The following is an 18,551-nucleotide window of genomic DNA, read 5'->3' on the forward strand; positions in this document are numbered from 1 at the left end:
TTAGAGACACCAATTATTGAGAATCCAGTACATGGCCAACTGTGCATATTAGTCCTCACAATTACGCTTATCTAAGTGGCCAGCACTTAAATATGCACTTATCATATGCCAGGTGCTGTTCTAAATTTTTTTTTTTTTTTTAATTGAGATGCAGTCTTGCTCTGTCGCCAGGCCAGAGTGCAGTGGCACAATCTCGGCTCACTGCAACCTCCGCCTCCCGGGTTCAAGCGATTCTCCTGCCTCAGCCTCCCATGCAGCTGGGACCACAGGCATGTGCCACCACGCCCAGCTAATTTGTGTATCTTTAGTAGAGACAGGGTTTCACCATGTTGGTCAGGATGGCCTCGATGTGTTGACCTCGTGACTCACCCACCTTGACCTCCCAAATTGCTGGGATTACAGGCGTGAGCCACCGCACCCAGCCTTGTTCTAAATATTTTTACATATACCAACACAAATAATCCTGGCAATGACCTTATAAAATAGGCTTTATCATTATCCCCATGTTACCAATGAGGATATTGAGGCACCGAGCTTCAGCGACTTGGCCAAGTTCACACAGCCAGGAAGCGACAGAGCTGAGCTTTGGACGCAGTTGGTCTGATTCCCAAGCCCGTGCACTTTGCATTGTGCTAGGGAGATGAGCTGTGGGGCTCAAAAGGGGTAAGCTGGGGTTGGGGCTGGGGCTTACTTGAAGGTTCCCCCGAAGGCCGCGTGCATTCTGGAGACAGAGGCCTGGCAGGAGACATTGGACACTTTCATCCGTCCAGCAGGATCCCGGGAGAGCTCCAGACCAGTGCGGATGGACACACCCTCAGCTGAGGCGTTGATGTAGCCACCATCATAGCTGCCAAGGGGGTTAATGTTCACTCCAGGTAGGAGCTCAGTTGAGTCTTCAGTGCCCCATGCATCATGATACCTCCTAATAAGGTTTCACTTCCTTCCACACATCCTACCAAACCCTCCTATCAACTCTTGTGAAATGGGTATGCTTGTTCCCATTATACAGATGAAGAAACTTAAACTCAGGAAGGCTAAGGGGGCTGCCCACAGCCCCATAGCACCTCCAGCCCTCCCTACCCACTCTCCACTCCCCTGAGGGTGCTGGGTCCTTACAAGAACCAGTAGAGCAGCTGTCTCCGGAAGCGCAGCCCCAAGGAGGCATTGGTGATTTGTAGCATCAGCTCCTGCTGTGGCTGGAAATCGAGCTCGGAAGATGTCAGCTGCAGCTCTGTGACCTTCACCCTATGGGAGGCCTTAGGGTCAGATCCAGGGCCAAGAAGAGGGAACTCCCCCAAACCACAGGAAATTTGTCTGCTCCCCTTTCAAGTCCAGGTCTGGGGAAGCGGGAGTGGGTGGAATGAATTCTTCCATTGTCCCTCAAGTACCCAACTTAGACTTGGGTGGCTCAAAGTTGGACTTGGGTGGCTGAGAGATGAGGTCTTCCTGATGCAGGTGTTAAAAGTGAGCTTCACCCCATCGCTTAGAAGTCTTGTTTGTTTGTTTGCCGGGCGTGGTGGCTCATGCCTGTAATCCCAGCACTTTGGGAGGCCGAGGCGGGCAAATCACTTGAGGTCAGGAGTTCGAAAGTCTGGCCAACATAGTGAAACCCTGGTCTTTACTAAAAATACAAAACTTAGCAGAGTGTGGTGGCACGTGCCTGTAGTCATAGCTACTCGGGAGGCCAAGGCAGGAGAATCACTTGAGCTGGGGATGCGGAAGTTGCAGTGAGCCAAGATAGCGCCACTGCACTCCAGCCTGGGCAACACAGCAAGACTCCCTCTCAGAAAAAAAAAAAAAAAAGTCTTGTTTGCTTGCACCCCGTCCCCTCCCACACCCTGGGGTTGCCTCACCCAGTCTTTTAATAGAGTCCATTCACTTTGCCTCCATCACCTAAGTCCGCCCTCATATCTCAATTCCCTTATTTACCCTCCCTCATCCTAAACCATAGTTAAGAGTCTTCAGTTCCCCCACCCCTCCCATTAGCTCCACCCCGTGCCCAAGACTCCACTCTCATCTACTGGCAAGTTCCTTGACTCCACCTTTCTGATGCTCTTCGGCCACACCTCACATCTACCGGTCCTGCTTCCTTCTGGGCCCCCTCGACATTTTCAAAGCCACGCCCATCTGCCCGGTCCCGCCTATGATGGCTGGCTTGGCCTTTATCTTTTCGGCCCCATCCGGTTTCTTAAGTCGTGCCTCATCGATTTGGCCACGCCCCCTCCCCCTCAGCCTCCAGTCTCCCGAGACCCCGAGATTTCTCGGGCCCCGCCTCCACCGCCGAGGCCCCGCCCCGGACAGCGAGGCGCCGCCCCCACTTACTCAGAGATGTTGTAGTAGAAGTGGCCTTCTTTGCCCCGCAGGTCCGGAATGGTGATGGTCTCCAGCTCTTGTTCCAGAAAGCGCAGCCCCTCCTGCTTCACTGAGGCACCAGCGAAACCCTTAGCTCCCGTGTCCACTGTTGGGGCGACCCCAACCCCGTCCGCTCCCCTCCGTCCCTGTCTGCCCCTGCGCCTTACCCAGCTCCAGCGCCTTGGAGGTGACGCGGATCTTGCAGCCTGGGAACTCTGCGAGAGCGCCTGCCAGCAGCGCCAGGAAAAGGGCCCCGAGGAGGGCCATGGCGAGCGGGCCTGGAGGTGGGGTGGGGTCGCAGGAGTTATCTGAGCCGCTTAAACCCATTCCTTGGACGTCCAACCATAAGTGGGGACTAGCCTGGATCGTGGCCCTCCAGATAACTCTTCGGAGAACTTGGAACCAATAATCTTGCCTCCATTTGGCAGATGTGGAAACTGAGGCTCAGAGAGGCAATGCGACTTGCGTTCTGGCTCCCAGAGGATTTGGGACACGGGGGAGGGGACGTCCCCAGTTCCCTCGTGCTACCGCCGCGTGATGAGTTTGGACCTCCAGTGGACCAGCCCCCACACCCCCAACAACCTCCCCTTTCCTTTAGCGGTGGGCCCGCGCAGGCTTACACGTTGCCACGGCAACGACTGCACGCGCATTCCTGGAGGGTGGCTTGCGGTCTCCTAGGCCTCGCGCCCGGGGAGGAGACGAGGTGGCCGACCAGACCGTGGGCTCCCGGGTCTCCCGGCTCCCTCAGGTCCTAAATCTCTCCCATTAGAGATTCTGCCTGGAGCCCCCCCATGTTAGCGTTCTCCTTCGTTGGCTCTCCTCCCCACCCCGGCTTCAGTGCACCACGCGGTTCGGTGAGGGACTGTGGACGGGATGGGGACGCGCCCCAACTCACTCAGCGGTGGAGCTGGGGGGCGGCGCGGTCACGTGGGGTAGCGGGCAGCTCGGGGGATCCGGGCGACAGGGTCTGGCGGGCAGGGCTGTTCCAGCCGCCTTTATAAAGCCGGGCCTCCCCGACCCCTCCTCCTCCTCTCTGCAGCTCTCCCCTCCTCCCTTGGGGGCTGGGAGGGGACGGGGCGGGACGCTGGCAGCCGGGAGAGTGGAAAAGGCTGTACAGAGCCCCGTGACAAGTCCGGCCGCTGTCTGGACAAGTGGGGGACCCAAGCCCAGGGAGAGGGAAGGAAGTGCAGGAGCCCTCCCAGTGAGCCCCAACAATCCGCTTTGCTGGGACCTCGGTTCAAATTACAATTACCCATGTCTTCCTGCAGGATCTTGGGCAAGTCACTTCACTTGGGTCACTGACCCTCAATTTCTTCCTTCAGCGAAATGTGCACGATGATAGGAACTACCTCTTGGGCCTTTATTGCAACCAGGTCCAGGCATAAAGTCAAGGAATAGTTTTTCCTTCCCTGCCACCCACAATCATCTCAGGACCTCCTTGCCTGGCTTTCCTATGGGCCCCCCTACCTGTCTCTGTGTCACCATCTGGGGACCTTAAGGTCCCAGAGACCTTTTCCACTTGGAAAAGCAAGTCTAGGCAAGTGCTGTCAGCCCAGGAACATACCACACTGGCTGAAATCACCCCAGAGGGAGGTCTGCCATTTCTCATGGCTGGTGGATTTTTTTTTTTTTGAGATGGAGTCTCACTCTGCCGCCCAGGCTGGAGTGCAGTGGCATGATCTCGGCTCACTGCAACCTCCGCCTCCTGGATTCAAGCAATTCTCTTGTCTCAGCCTCCTGAGTAGCTGGGACTATAGGTGCCCACCACCACTCCCGCCTAATTTTTATATTTTTAGAAGAGATGAGGTTTCACTATATTGGTCAGGTTGATCTCCAACTCCTGATCTCAGATAATCCACTGGTGGATTTTTTAATGAACTCTTGGAGCAAGGTGCTTTGAACAGCACCCCCGCCCCCACCCTCACCTCCATCTATTGCTTACAGGGTTCCCGGACCCTAGGACAGGGCACAGAGTGGGTGCTTGCCACCTTTTTGTTACCAAATGGACGAAAGAAAGGGGAAGCAATAATCGTGTCTGCTGAGCATGTATTTTGCACCAAGCACTCATCTAGGAAGGATGACTAACTCGTCCTGATTTGCCTAGGACTTTCCCCATTGTTTTTTTTTTTTTTTTTTTGCTGATATAACCCACAGATTCACAAAAATAGTTCCATTTCCTTTTTTATTTAATTAATTAATTAATTAATTATTTTTTTTGAGACAGTCTTGCTCTTGTCACCAGGCTGCAGTGCAGTGGTGCAATCTTGGCTCACTGCAACCTCTGCCTCCTGGGTTTGAGTGATTCTCCTGCCTCAGCCTCCCAAGTAGCTGGGACTACAGCCATGTGCCACCACACCTGGCTAATTTTTGTATTTTTAGTGGAGACGGGGTTTTCCTATGTTGGCCAGGCTGGTCTCGAACTCCTGCCCTCAAGTGATCTGCCTGCCTTAGCCTCCCAAAGTGCTGGGATTACAGGTGTGAGCCATCATGCCCAGCCTATTTATTTATTTATATATATATTTATTTATTTGAGACAGTTTCTCTCTTGTTGCCCAGGCTGGAGTGCCATGGCACAATCGCGACTCACTGCAACCTCCGCCTACCAGGTTCAAGCAATTTCCTGCCTCAGCCTCCCAAGTAGCTGGGAGTATAGGCGCCCACCACCACGCCCGACTAATTTTTTGTATTTTTAGTAGAGATGTGGTTTCACTATGTTGGCCAGGCTGGTCTCAAACTCCTGACCTCAGACAACCCACCTGCCTTGGCTTCCCAAAGTGCTGGGATTACAGGCTTGAGCCACCGCACCCAGCCGCCTATTTATTTTTTTAGAGACAGGGTCTTGCTCTATTGCCCAGGCTGGAGTGCAGTGGCATGATCACGGCTCACTGCAGCCTTGACCTTCCAGGCTCAAATGACCCTCCCACCTCAGCCTCCCCAGTAGCTCGAACCACAGGTATGTGCCACCATGCTTGGCTTTTTGTTTCGTTTTGTTTTGATACAGGGTCTCACTCTATTGCCCAGGCTGGAGTGCAGTGGTACAATCAAGGCTCACTGAAGCCTCCACCTCTTGGGCTCAAGCTATCTTCCCACTTCAGCCTCCTGAGTAGCTGGGACTACAGGCAGGTAGTACCACATCCAGCTAAGTTTTGTATTTTTTGTAGAGACAGGGTCTCACCATGTTGCCCACGCTGATCTTGAACTCCTGAACCCAAGTGATCCTCTTGCCTTGGGCTCCCAGAGTGCTGGGATTACAGGCGTGAGCCACATACCCAGCCATCCCCATTTTGAAACCATTCCTGGGAACCCACTCAAACCTGGCAAACCTTACAGCTGGTCATCTGAATTCTAGGTAATTTATTTAACCTTAACAACCTGTCAGATTGGCACTATTATGAACCCTCTTCAACAGGAAGTAGAGGTTGAAGCAATTCTGTGGCTGCTATTACGGAATCTGTAGAGTGTTCGTGGAAGAGTGGAAGGTGGGCATTATAGCCCGGTAGTTATGTACTTAGACTCTTGTGTCTGACAGACAAGAGTTTACATCCCAGGTTGTCAGTTCTTAGGTGTATGACATTGATCCCTTGCTTAAGCACTCAGAGCTTCAATTTCCTCATCCTAAAATGGAAACAATAATTTAAGGTTATTTCAAGAAAGTGTCAAATAAATGCTAGCTATCTTAATTAGGGGCACATACCAGGAGCAAACAAAGCAGAAAAGGTGGAGAGGGAGAAGAGAGAAAGTGTTAAGGGTATCCAGAGGAGGAAGTATCTGTGTTCCTTTGAACTCTAGTAACCTTCCTAGAGCCTGGCTCAAGCAGAAAACCTGGCGGATGGTAGTTTTCTTTCCTCTCATTTCCTTTCTTTCTTTCTTTTTTTTTTTTTTTTGTGGGGTGGAGTCTTGCTCTCACCCAGGCTAGAGTGTAGTGGCACGATCTCGGCTCACTGCAACTCCACCTCCCAGGTTCAAGTGATTCTCTTGCCTAAGCTTTCCGAGTAGCTGGGACTAGAGGCACCTGCCACTATGCCCAGCTAATTTTCGTATTTTTAGAGACAGGGTTTCACCGTGTTAGCCAGGTTGGTCTTGAACTTCTGACCTCGGGTGTCCACCTGCCTTGGCCTCCCAAAGTGCTGGGATTACAGCCATGAGCCAGTGCACCTGGCCCTTTTTTTTGTTTGTTTTTAACAACAACCAAAAAATATTATTTTATTTATTTAAGACAGGGTATCACTATGTGCTCAGGCTAATCTCCAACTCCTGGGCTCAAGCGATCCTCCCGCCTCAGCCCCCCAAGTAGCTGGGACTACAGGTGTACACCACCATGCCTGGCTGTTTTCTCTCATTTTCTTTCTTTTTTTCCCTCTTTTTTGAGACAGGGTGTCATTCTGTTGCCCAGACTGCTGTGCAGTGGTGCAGTTATGGCTCACTGCAGCCTCAACCTCCCCAGGCTCAGGTGATCCTCCCACCTCAGCCTCCTGAGTAACTGAGACTACAGGTATGTGCCACCATACCCAGCTAATTTTTGTATTTTTCATAGAGATGAGGTTTCACCATGTTGCCCAGGCGGGTCTTGAACTCCTGAGCTCAAGGGATCTACCCACCTCGGCCTCCCAAAGTGCTGGTGTTACACCGCGTCTGACCTTTCTTCTTCTTCTTTTTTTTTTTTTTTTTTTTTTTTGAGACAGAGTCTCACTCTGTCACCCAGGCTGGAGTGCAGTGGCTTTATCTTGGCTCACTGCAACCTCCACCTCCCAGGTTCTAAGCGATTCTCCCGCCTCAGCCTCCGGAGTAGCTAGGATTACAGGCGCACACTACCATGCCTGGCTTATTTTGTGTTTTTAGTAGAGATGGTGTTTCATCATGTTGGCCAGGCTGGTCTCGAACTCCTGACCTACCAAAGTGCTAGGTTTACAGGTGTGAACCACTGTGCCCGGCTTCCTCTCGTTTTCTTAGCTGAAATATTTCTCGCTATGTTGCACATGCTGGTCTCAATCTCTTGGCCTCAAAAGATCCTCCCATCTCGGCTTCCCAAAATACTGACATTACAGGTGTAAGCCACTTCACCTGGCCTCACTCTTCCTGGCTTTGAAGAGTGAAGGAGAGGCTTCCCAGCAATCAAAGGGACAGGAAAAAAAGGCTTTTCTAGCCTCAGTTGTGTACCCAGATAAATCTGGGCTTCATCTTTGTATCATTTTTATCTCTTACACGGTCTCGTCCAATGCAATTCACCGGCCAGTGGCCTAACCCCTCTGGGTCTCAGTTTCCTCATCTCTAAGATGAGGATAATCCAAGCACCTCCCTCTTAGGATTGCTTGTGAGGATTAAATGAGTTAATGCATTGAAAGGGTTTAATAAGTATTTGGTATTTCCTAAGGGCTCAAAAAATGTTAGCTACAATCACTAGCATTGTCAGCCATCAGTGACTTTTCACTATACTGGAAAAGACTCCAGCCTCAGTACCCTGATTCCCCAGCATATGATAGGGCCTCCTCTCTCTCGCTCACCTCTCACCTCTCTTGCCCTTTGCATTCAACTCCAGTCACACTGGTTTTTCTGTTCCTTGAATGTGCAAGTTCTTCTTGCTCAGGGCCTTTGCATTTGCTGTTGCCTCTACCTGGAATGCTTTTCCACCTGATCTTCCTTGTCATTTTGTCTCAGTGTATTTTATTCATTTATTTTTTGGGATGGAGCTTCACTCTGTCACCCAGGCTGGAGTGCAATGGTGCGATCTCGGCTCACTGTAAACTCCACCTGCAGAGTACAAGCAATTCTCCTACCTTAGTCTCGTGAGTAGCTGGGATTACAGGCACCACCACTCCCAGCTAATTTCATATTTTTAGTAGAGATGGGGTTTCACATGTTGGTCAGGTTGATCTTGAACTCCTGACCTCGGGTGATCCAGCTGTCTCGGCCTCCCAAAGTGCTGGGATTACAGGCATGAGCCACGACCCCTGGCATTTTGTCTCAGTTTAAATGATGCTTTTTCAGAGAGACCTTCCCTGCCTGCCTATCTATTAGTTGTTCTCAAACATATCAACCTGGTTTATTTTCTTTATAGATCTTATTACTATTGAACATTTTCTTTCTTGTTTGTTGTCTGTCCCCGTGAGAGCTGGAATTTTGTTCAACACTGTGTCCTTAGTGCCTAGAACCGTGCCTGGCACATAGTAGGTACTGAATAAATATTTACTGAGTGATTGAACTGGTTTGGAGTCCTTGAAAGTCCTTGGGCAGCAGGTGATCCCTATGCCAACCCAGATCCTTTATCTCCTGCTGTACCATGTTAGCCTCAGTTCAACTGACCCTAAACACAGCCCTTACCGGCCAGGCACAGTGGCTCATGCCTGTAATCTCAGCACTTTGGGAGGCTGAGACAGCTGGATCACCCGAGGTCAGGAGTTCAAGATCAACCTGACCAACATGGTGAAACCCCATCTTTACTAAAAATACAAAATTAGCCGGATGTGGAAGCAGATGCCTATAATCCCAGCTACCTGGGAGGCTGAGGCAGGAGAATCACTTGAACCTAGGAGGCGGAGGTTGCAGTGAGCTGAGATCGCACCATTGCACCCCAGCCTGGGCAACAAGAGTGAAACTCTGTCTCTAAATAAATAAATAAATAAATACAGCCCTGACCTGGGCTGGGGGAGGAGAAGGTACAGTCACTGGTCTTGAATCCAGGGTCTTCCCCACTCAACCTGCCCATCTTTATTACATGGATTTCCCTTTTCCTGTGAAACATGGTGCACACAACCCTCACACGTAAGAGTGATGTCAGCAGGTGTGCCGTGTGGGATGGGATCTGGCAGCCTCCTCGAGTCCTCATCACTGGGCTTGAGACATGGAGAGAGCCGAATCCCCAAATTCCTTCGTACTTTCACTCTTTGTTTTGTTGTTGTTTGTCTTTTGAGGCAGAGTCTTGCTCTGCCTCTGAAGCTGGAGTGCAGAGGTCCAATCTTGGCTCATTGCAGTCTCGACCCCCTGGGCTCAAACAATCCTCCCACCTGAGCCTCCAGAGTAGCTGGGACTACAGGTGTGCACCAGCACAACTGACTAATGCTTGTATTTTTTTCTTTTTTCTTTTTTTTTTTTTTTTGTAGAGATGAGGTCTCGCTATGTTACTCAGGCTAGTCTCCATCTCCTGGCCTCAAGGAATCTCCCACCTCGGCCTCTGAAAGTGTTGGGATTACAGGCATGAGCCACTGCGCCCGGGCTCATCCCTGGCTTTGAAGAGCAAAGGAGAGGCTTCCCAGCACTCAGAGGGACAGGAAAGAAATGTCTTTCCAGCCTCAGTTGTGTACCCAGCACAGCAATACTGGTAAAAACAAACAAACAAAAAAAAACCAGGATAGCAAAGTCCTGCTTCTGCCTTTTTCTAGAACAAATGTCAGCAAGCTGTTTCTGTAAAGGAACCAAGATAGCAAAGTCCTGTTTCTGCCTTTTTCTTTTCTTTTTTTTTTTTTTTTGAGACGGAGTCTCGCTCTGTCGCCCAGGCTGGAGTGCAGTGGCGCGATCTCGGCTCACTGCAAGCTCCGCCTCCCGGGTTCACGCCATTCTCCTGCCTCAGCCTCCCAAGTAGCTGGGACTACAGGTGCCCGCCACCAGACCTGGCTAAGTTTTTGTATTTTTAGTAGAGACGGGGTTTCACCGTGTTAGCCAGGATGGTCTCGATCTGACCTCGTGATCCGCCCGCCTCAGCCTCCCAAGGTGCTGGGATTACAGGCTTGAGCCACCATGCCCGGCCGTTTCTGCCTTTTTCTAGAACAAATGTCAGCAAGCTGTTCCTGAAAAGGCCAAAGAGTACGTATTTTAGGCTTTCCACACCCTGTGGTCTCTATTGCAGCTGCTCAGCCCTACTACACTTTAGCATGAAAGCAGCCATAAACGATATCTAACAAACAGGCTGGGGGCTGGAGTTAGCACACAGGCCACAGTTTACCAACCCCTGTTCCGGAGGAAATGAAAAATCTCTTTCTGGGCTAGGCATGGTGGCTCATGCCTATAATCTCAGCACTTTAGGAGGCTGAGGCAGGAGGATCGCTTAAGCCCAGGAGCTCGAGGCTCTAGTGAGCTACAATTGTGCCACTGTACTCCAGCCTGGGTGACAGAGCAAGATCCTGTCTCTGAAAAACAAACAAAAAAACACTTTTTGAATCTCAGTTTCCACATCTGTAAAATGGGATGATCTAGTACTTACCTACCTCCCTGGGTGGCAGTGAGGATTTAAAGTGATAAAGTTAGTGCGGAACCTAGTACTCGGCAGTGGGGCGGGGCGCTCTCACTTTGTTGCCCAGGCTGGTCTAGAATTCCTGGGCTGGAGCAATCCTCTCGCCTTGGCCTCTCAAAGTGCTGGGATTACAGGCATGAGTCACCGTGCCTGGCCTGATTATTAGTATTAATAGTTGTAACAGTTGCTTAACAAATAGAAAGTGCTTTTTGCTTTTTCTTTTTTCTTTTTCTTTTTTTTTTTTTTTGAGACAGGGTCTCACTCTGTTACCCAGGCTGGAAGGCAGTGGCATGATCATGGCTCACTGCAGCCTCATCCTCCGTGGGCTCAGGTAATCCTCCCATCTCAGCCTCCCGAATAGCTGGAACTATAGGCATGTACCACCATGCTCAGCTAACTTTTAAAGATTTTTTGTAGAGATAGAATTTCACTGTAGACCAAGCTGATCTCAAACTCTTGGTCTCAAGCAATCTGCCTGCCTTGGCTTCCCTCAGTGTTGGGATTACACACCACCACACTTGGACAGAAACTGCTTCCAAATATTAACTCACTCACACTTCATAACATCCTACAAGATAGGTATCATCACCCTCAGTTTACAGATAAGGAAACCGAGGCCCAAAGTTAAAAGCTCAAGTCAGTCTGGCCCCAGAGCCCATGCTTTTAACTAGGTTTCTCTCTCTCTCTCTCTCTCTCTGTTTTTCATTATCCCATTTAAGTCTCACAGCAATGCCTTGAGATAGCTATTATTGACCCTGTTTTGCAGATTCGGAAACTGAGGTTCAGTACGAGGAAATAACTGGTCCAAGTAAGTAAACATGGGCTCCACTGACCACAGGAGGCCAAGCTGGATTGCTGCCCAACATGTCAATATGCACTGCCCTGGCTCCCTCCTCCCCCGCTGTGCCTCAGCTATGTTTTCTTTGGATCTCTGCATGGCTTGGAGAAGCTGCGTCAGCCCATCTCCTCTCCTGCCCATTCCCCACCCCCAATGCCCACCCACGCTACCTCTCAGGAAGTGACCCCCTTCTCCTCACTCTGCCTGAGCTCATGAACACCGCAGCTCATGTGCCTGTGTTGGTCAGCATGGCCAAACCTGGGAACATGTGACAGGGGAGCCAGTTGGAATGAGAGGAGGAGTATCTGAGGACAGATCTCAGGCCAGGAAGACCCTGATTACATCTCTCCAGACAGGCGAAATGATCATCTGTTTCCAGAATGCAGCTGGACAAAACAGTCTGCATGAGGACTGGACATTTACCAAATGGGGAAAAGGGATCTAAAGGAGTGGGGCTTGCTGAGTTCAGCCAGGGCAAAGCTGTAGACTGACTTTCCATGATTTCTAAAGCTGGGAGAACTGTTGTTTTCTTCTTTCTTTCCAGTTTCCTCCTTGAAGACCAGTCCCTTTTCTGTGTGAAGAACGGGCCATTTGGTGTCTGAGGTCACTTCCGGATTTGAAACTCAAGGATTCTAAGGTTCCTTACGAGGTGTGGCTTTCCCAGGGTCCTCGGTCCTAGGGCATTGTATCCCCACACCTGGTGCCTCTCCATCGGGGCTTGGATGTCAACCTTGGGCAGCTCACTCTCTCTCTGACTTCCCTTTTCTTTTCTTTTTCATATCCCACCCTCCTTCCCAGTTTCTATGCCTCTGTCAGTCTGCTAGCTGTCTGACTCATGGGGCCCTCTTTCTGTGGTCCTCTAAGCCTCATAACCGTCTGTGCTTTCATTATACTCCACGTGGGCTTTCCAGCCTCTACTTGTTTTGAGGAAGAGGTGGAGGATCCACAGCAGTGCTGTCTAGATGTTTGGATTTCATAGGCCAGTCACAGCATTTCAAAGTAAGTGAAGGGAGGGGGCCCCAAAGGTAGGGATTTTTTCCTTTGATAATAAGGATAGGCCACCATCTTCAGCCCAAGCTTGTCCCTTTTCTGCAGGACCTGCCGAAATGTTACAAGAAGTGGCCAACATAATCCAACTCGAATTTTTCCACGTGCCCTAATACTGCAGTCTTTGGAGTCCTCCACATAATGCAGGCTTTGGTCTAACAAGGATTGCCAACCCCTAGCCAGGAATCATGAGGATGTCACCGCCCTCTGGCCTTCTTCCTCTCTTCCACTCAGTTAGATCCATCTTTTAGCTTCCCTCCAACCCCAGTAAGTCCCAAACCTGCTCCTTTTCCAAGCTTCTATATCACTGGCCATGGCACCAGCTTTACCCAAGCAAAGTCAAGTCAAAAATATAGGAGTCATCCTTGACTTCCTTTTTTGTTATACCCCACATCAGCAAATCCCGGTGTCTCTAACTTCAAAAGATGCCCCACCTTACGCCTGTAATCAAAGCACTTCGGGAGGCCGAGGCGGGAGGATCACTTGAGCCCAGGGGTTCAAGACCAGCCTGGGCAACATAGTGAGACTTTTGTCTCTACAAAAAATAATTAGCCAGGTGTGGTAGCACGCGCCAGTAGTCCCAACTACTTGGGAGGCTGAGGTGGGAAGATCACTTGAGCCCAGGAGGTCAAGGCTGCAGTGAGCTGTGATTGTGCCGCTGCACTCCTGCCTGGGCAACAGAGCGAGACTCTGCCTCGAAAAAAAAAAGAAAGAAAAGATGCCCCACATCTATACAGTTATCTCCATCAGCACCAACACCATTCCAAGCCATTTTCACTGATTATGGGGACAACCTGCCTCATCTCCCTGTCTCACCATTTCTCCTAGGTCTAGTCTCTCTGCATCAATCTAAGTGATATTTTTAGAAGTGGAAATCATAGAATTTTTCCACCCTGCTCAACATCCTCCCCATCACACACAAAATGAAACCCAGACTCTCACCACAACCCCTGGAAACACTGCAGGTGATCTAGCTCCTGCCTACCTTCCCCTCCAGGCCTGTCTTCCATCACTGTTGGCAACAGACCAAGTGCCTTCAGCCTCAGGCTTTCCTTAATTCTTTTCTCCACTAGACACATCGTCCCGCACACATACCCGTGCAGAGCTACTCAGATCCCTACTCAAATGTCACCCCCACAGAGAGGCCCCCTCCGTGTCATTACCTGTCATTCTGTTTGTTTAATTCTTTATTGCCTGTTTCTTCCAGTAGACTGTAACCTCCCCAGGGCAGGGACAGGAGCCTGCCACTCTTATTCCTGGCTGTATGCCCAGTGCCCAGCACAAGGTCTGGCACACAGAAAGCGCTCAATAGATGTTTGCTGAATTCAAGACGGCCAGCCACAGTGGCTCATGCCTGTAATCTCAGCACTTTAGGAGGTCGAGGCGGACAGATCACGAGGTCAGGAGTTCGAGACCAGCCTGGCCAACATGGTGAAACTCCGTCTGTACTAAAAATACAAAAATTAGCCGGGCGTGGTGACGGGCACCTGTAGTCCCAGCTACTCAGGAGGCTGAGGCAGAAGAATCACTTGGACCTGGGAGGCGGAGGTTACAGTGAGCTGAGATCACGCCACTGTACTCCAGCCTGGGTGAGAGAACAAAACTCCATCTCAAAAAAAAAAAAGATGAGATGTTTGTTGAATTCAAGATGGGGTGTTATTATCATCCCTACACCCTTCAGAAGGAGCAGCTTTTATGCTGCACTCTGTAGCCCTGATCTAATCCCCAGCTGAGCCTCTAAGCTCTATGCTTCCTGCTGGTACCACCCACTTCCTTGCATTTAGCTGGAGTTATCTGGAGCTGGTCTGCAGCCAAGAATGTCATACTTCCCTAATCTCCCCAGAGGCCTGAGAGATGCCTAAGGTCATGGGATCCATGCCCCGACAGGATCTCAGTGGGCTGAGCAGAAATTGAGACTCCTTGACCTAACCCACACCCAGGCCCCTTCTATCTCACCTTCTAGCAGGCCGGTCTACTCTGGGTCCCTGCATGTGCCTTCTTGTGGGGGTGTCTTGTCTCTCACCTATGTGTTTCCTGGTGTGGGAGAGGCTGCTGGCCAGCTGGAGCTCTCTCTCAGTGCCCTGGAGGACACAACTTCAGACCTGAAGCTAGATTGCTGGCTCCTAAACCTTCTGCACATTAGCAGCTTTTAAAGTTGGGAGTTGACCGGGTGCGGTGGCTCACACCTGTGATCCCAGCACTTTGGGAGGCAGAGGTGGGCGGATCATCTGAGGTTGGAAGTTCGAGACCAGTCTGACCAACATGTAGAAACCCCATCTCTACTAAAAATACAAAATTAGACGGGTGTTGTGGCGCATGCCTGTAATCCCAGCTACTCAGGAGGCTGAGGCAGGAGAATCGCTTGAAGCCGGGAGGTGGAGGTTGCGGTGAGCCGAGATCACGCCACTGCACTCCAGTCTGGGCGACAAGAGTGAAACCCCGTCTCAAATAAATAAATAAATAAAGTCAGGAGGTTTTTGTTTTGTTTTGAACACCTGTCCCTGGGCCCCAGACCCCAAGCTTCTGGTTTAATTGGTTTGGGATGGAGCCGGGGCATTGGTGGGTGTTTTTTGTAAAAGAAGTTCTGTAGTAGGATGTGATAAAAAAGGACTAACACTAACAAGTGTCACAGAGAAACTGGCACCCTCACACATTGTTGGTAGAAAGGTAAAATAGTACAGCTGCTTTGGAAAATAGTTTGGCAGTTTCTTTAAAAGTTGAACACAGCCCAGCATGGTGCTATACTCCCAACACTTTGGGAGGCCATGGTGAGCGAATCACCTGAGGTCAGGAGGAGTTCTAGACTAGCCTGACCAACATGGTGAAACCCCAACTCTACTAAAAATAAAAACATTAGTCAGGTGTGGTGGTGGGCACCTGTAATCCCAGCTACTCAGGAGGCTGAGACAGAAGAATTGCTTGAACCCAGGATGAAGAGGTTGCAGTGAGCCAAGATAGTGCTGCTGCGCTCCAGCCTGGGTGACAGAGCAGGACTCCATCTCAAAAACAACAACAAAAAAGTTGAACACAAATTTACCATACAGCAATTTCGCTCCTAAGAGTCTACCCAGAGAAAAGGAAAATGAATGCATTTGTACCTGAATGTTGACAGTAGTGTTATTCATAACAGCCAAAAGGTGGAAGCAATCCAACTATCAATTGATAAACAAACAAAATGTGGTATATCTGTATAATGCAACACTATTCAGCAATAAAAAAAAGAATCAACTACTGATATATGCTTCAAAATGGATGAAGCTCAAAAACATAATGCAAAGTGAAAGATGCAAGCTGTAAAAGACTACATCTGTGTGATTCCCTTTATATGAAATGTCCAGAAAAGGCAGCTCTATAGAGACAGAAAGCAGGCCAGTGGTTACTGGGGACTGATGGTGGGAACAGGAATTGACTGCAAACAAGCCCAAGAAATATTTTAAAATATTCTAAAAATGTTCTAAATTTAGAACATCTAAATTTAGAACATTCTGGAAATGTTCTAAAACGGAACTGTGGTGACAACTGTAGAACTCTATACATTTACAAAAGAAAAAAAATTGTATTGTTTATTTATTTATTTATTCATTTTTGAGACAGAGTCTCGCTTCTTCCCCCAGAAGAATGCAGTGGCGCAATCTTGGCTCACTGCAACCTCCACCTCCCGAGTTCAAGCGATTCTCCTGTCTTAGCCTCCCCAGTAGCTGGGATTATAGGCACGTGCCACCACACCTGGCTAATTTTTGTATTTTTAGTAGAGACAGGGTTTCACCACCAGACTGGTCTCAAACTCCTGACCTCAAGTGATCCACCCGCCTCAGCCTCCCAAAGTGCTGGGATTACAGGCATGAGCTACGGCGCCCAGCCTATTTATTTATTTACTTATTATTATTAAGTAGAGACAAGGTCTTGTCCAGGTTGGTCTCTAGCTCCTGGGCTCAAGCAGTCCTTCTGCCTCAGCCTTCCAAAGTGCTGAGATTATAGGTGTGAGCCACTGTGCCCAGCCAAAATTGTATATGTACTTATGTTTGAGACAGAGTCTCTCCCAGGTTGGAGTGCAGTGGCACGATCTCAGCTCACTGCAACCTCCACGTCCCTGGTTCAACGATTCTCCTGCCTCAGCCTCCTGAGTATCTGGGATTACAGGTGCCCACCACCACGCCCAGCTAATTTTTGTATATATATATATATTTTTTAGATGGAATTTCGCCAATGTTGCCCAGGCTGGAGTGCAACGCGCAACCTCAGCTCACTTCAACCTCTGCCTCCCAGGTTCAAGGGATTCTCCTGCCTCAGCCTCCCAAGTAGCTGGGATTACAGACATACGCCACCACGCCTGGCTAATTTTGTATTTTTAGTAGAGATGGCGTTTCACCATGTTGGTCAGGCTGGTCTTGAACTCCTGACCTCAGGTGATCCGTCTGCCTCTGCCTCCCAAAGTGCTGGGATCACAGGTGTGATAGAATTGTATACTTAAAACAGGTGAGTCTTGTAGTCTGTAAATTATACCCTAATAAAGCTGTTAAAAACATTTTCCTAGCTCAGGTTGAGATCTCTGGGTTACATGTGTCCTGGGAACCCAGCTGGGACCCAGGCTAGGTGGGGTGTCCTCCTTTCTCTCCTTTCTAGGTCAGTTTTCTGTGATCTCAGATTTTCAAGAAGCTACCAGCTGTCGGTCTTGTTTCTTTTTTGAAGAAGTCTGGAATTCTGCAGACTCATCTCATATGGGAGTAAACATCCTGGCTCTTGGCCACTCCGACTGAAGTGCAAGAATGAGCATCATGGCCGGGCGCGGTGGCTCACGCCTGTAATCCCAGCACTTTAGGAGGCCGAGGCAGGCGGATCACAAGGTCAGGACATTGAGGCCATGCTCACCAACATGGTGAAACCCTGTCTCTACTAAAAATACAAAAATTAGCTGGGCGTGGTGGCGTGTGCCTGTAATTCCAGCTACTCAGGAGGCTGAGGTAGGAGAATAGCTTGAACCAGGGAGTTGGAGGTTGTAGTGAGCCGAGATGGCGCCACTGAACTCCAGCCTGGCGACAGAGCAAGACTGTCTGGGGGAAAAAAAAAAAGCGCATCACAGGGAATGGGTGGGAGAGTGGAGGGGACCACCACAGGTGGCCCCACCCCTATTTTGATATAACCAAACGCCACGAGGGATGCTAAGCACTAACCCAGAGCAAGGGCTGAATTTGGACTCCAAGGTCTTGGTAAGACCTGCACCTCCCTTGCTCCCTGGCTGTGCTCAGGTTGACTGGCTCTCCAAATACACCCGCCCTTTCTATACCTCCAGGCCTTGGCACAGGCTGCGCCTTCCCCTTTTCCTCGCCTACCTGGAAAATCTATTCTTCCAGCAAGAGTCTGTTCATTGTCATCTCCTCTGAAGCTTTCTCCTTTGTGTGCACACCACCCGCTGCCCCTGCCATCCCTCCAGAGCCCTTATCTCCCAGTGGCGGAGATATCTCCCAGTGGCGGAGGGTTCATGTATATGTCTGCCTCCCACACTGCTCTGCGGGCTCCCTGAGACAAACCGTCTGTCTGTCTTACTTATCGCTTATTCTCAAGAGTCTAGGACAGGCCAAGGGAAGAAATGGAGAGAACAGTACACCACATCAGACGCTTTCAAGGCCAGGAAGACCAATGGAGACGCCCCCATTGCTCTCATCTATTCTTGGCCTAAATGGCTTCTCTCATCTGGTCCCAGAATGGCCCAAGAGCCACTCCCTGTGGGAACCACAGTTTGGGGTGGAAGCCTCCTTTCCGCAGCTTTCCGGGGGCCCGGCCCACTTGCCTTGGAAACTCCCTTCGCGTGATTTAAACCGCAGTGTAGGGTCTATGGGTAGCTCAAGCTCAGCCCAGGCGGAGGCAACCCGGAGTGGGATCCAGCTAGAGTCTCCCTTCCCCAACTGCCAGGACCTCAGGGGATGAAATGTGTGGCTCCCTCTCAGCAGCTGCTTGCTGTAGCGGCAGAGAACAAGGGGGTTAAGCGATGTGGCATCCTGAGCTGGTTGTTTATGTTTCTGCTTTAGAGTGGAGGCTGGGCTTGGTCCTGAGTTGAGGCAGGGGTCCTCAGAGACCCTCGCAGCTAGTGAC

The 18,551-nt window shown here is 50.2% G+C and overlaps 1 protein-coding gene across 5 annotated transcripts in view; it reads right to left on the minus strand.

The window, feature by feature from the left end:
- The window catches only part of PLTP (phospholipid transfer protein), a 28,940-nt gene extending 11,041 nt beyond the window's left edge, over positions 1–17,899 (minus strand). For 2 of the 5 annotated variants that reach the window (XM_023197078.2, XM_023197081.2), the window contains exons 1-5: positions 3,248–3,506; positions 2,520–2,630; positions 2,323–2,422; positions 1,117–1,245; positions 692–847 (exon numbers count right to left, since the gene is read on the minus strand). In XM_023197078.2, the coding sequence (XP_023052846.1) occupies positions 692–847; positions 1,117–1,245; positions 2,323–2,422; positions 2,520–2,619 (485 nt within the window). In that variant the 5' untranslated portion in view covers positions 2,620–2,630; positions 3,248–3,506. Of the gene's footprint in view, positions 1–691; positions 848–1,116; positions 1,246–1,853; positions 1,875–2,042; positions 2,186–2,322; positions 2,423–2,519; positions 2,631–3,247; positions 3,507–17,791 lie in introns of those variants that run through there. The other 3 variants (XM_023197079.2, XM_023197082.2, XM_023197083.2) reach the window with 3 other exon arrangements.
- Positions 17,900–18,551: the final 652 nt, after the last annotated feature.

The sequence above is a fragment of the Piliocolobus tephrosceles genome, chromosome 20, assembly GCF_002776525.5.
Source record: "Piliocolobus tephrosceles isolate RC106 chromosome 20, ASM277652v3, whole genome shotgun sequence".
Taxonomy (NCBI): Eukaryota; Metazoa; Chordata; class Mammalia; order Primates; family Cercopithecidae; genus Piliocolobus; species Piliocolobus tephrosceles.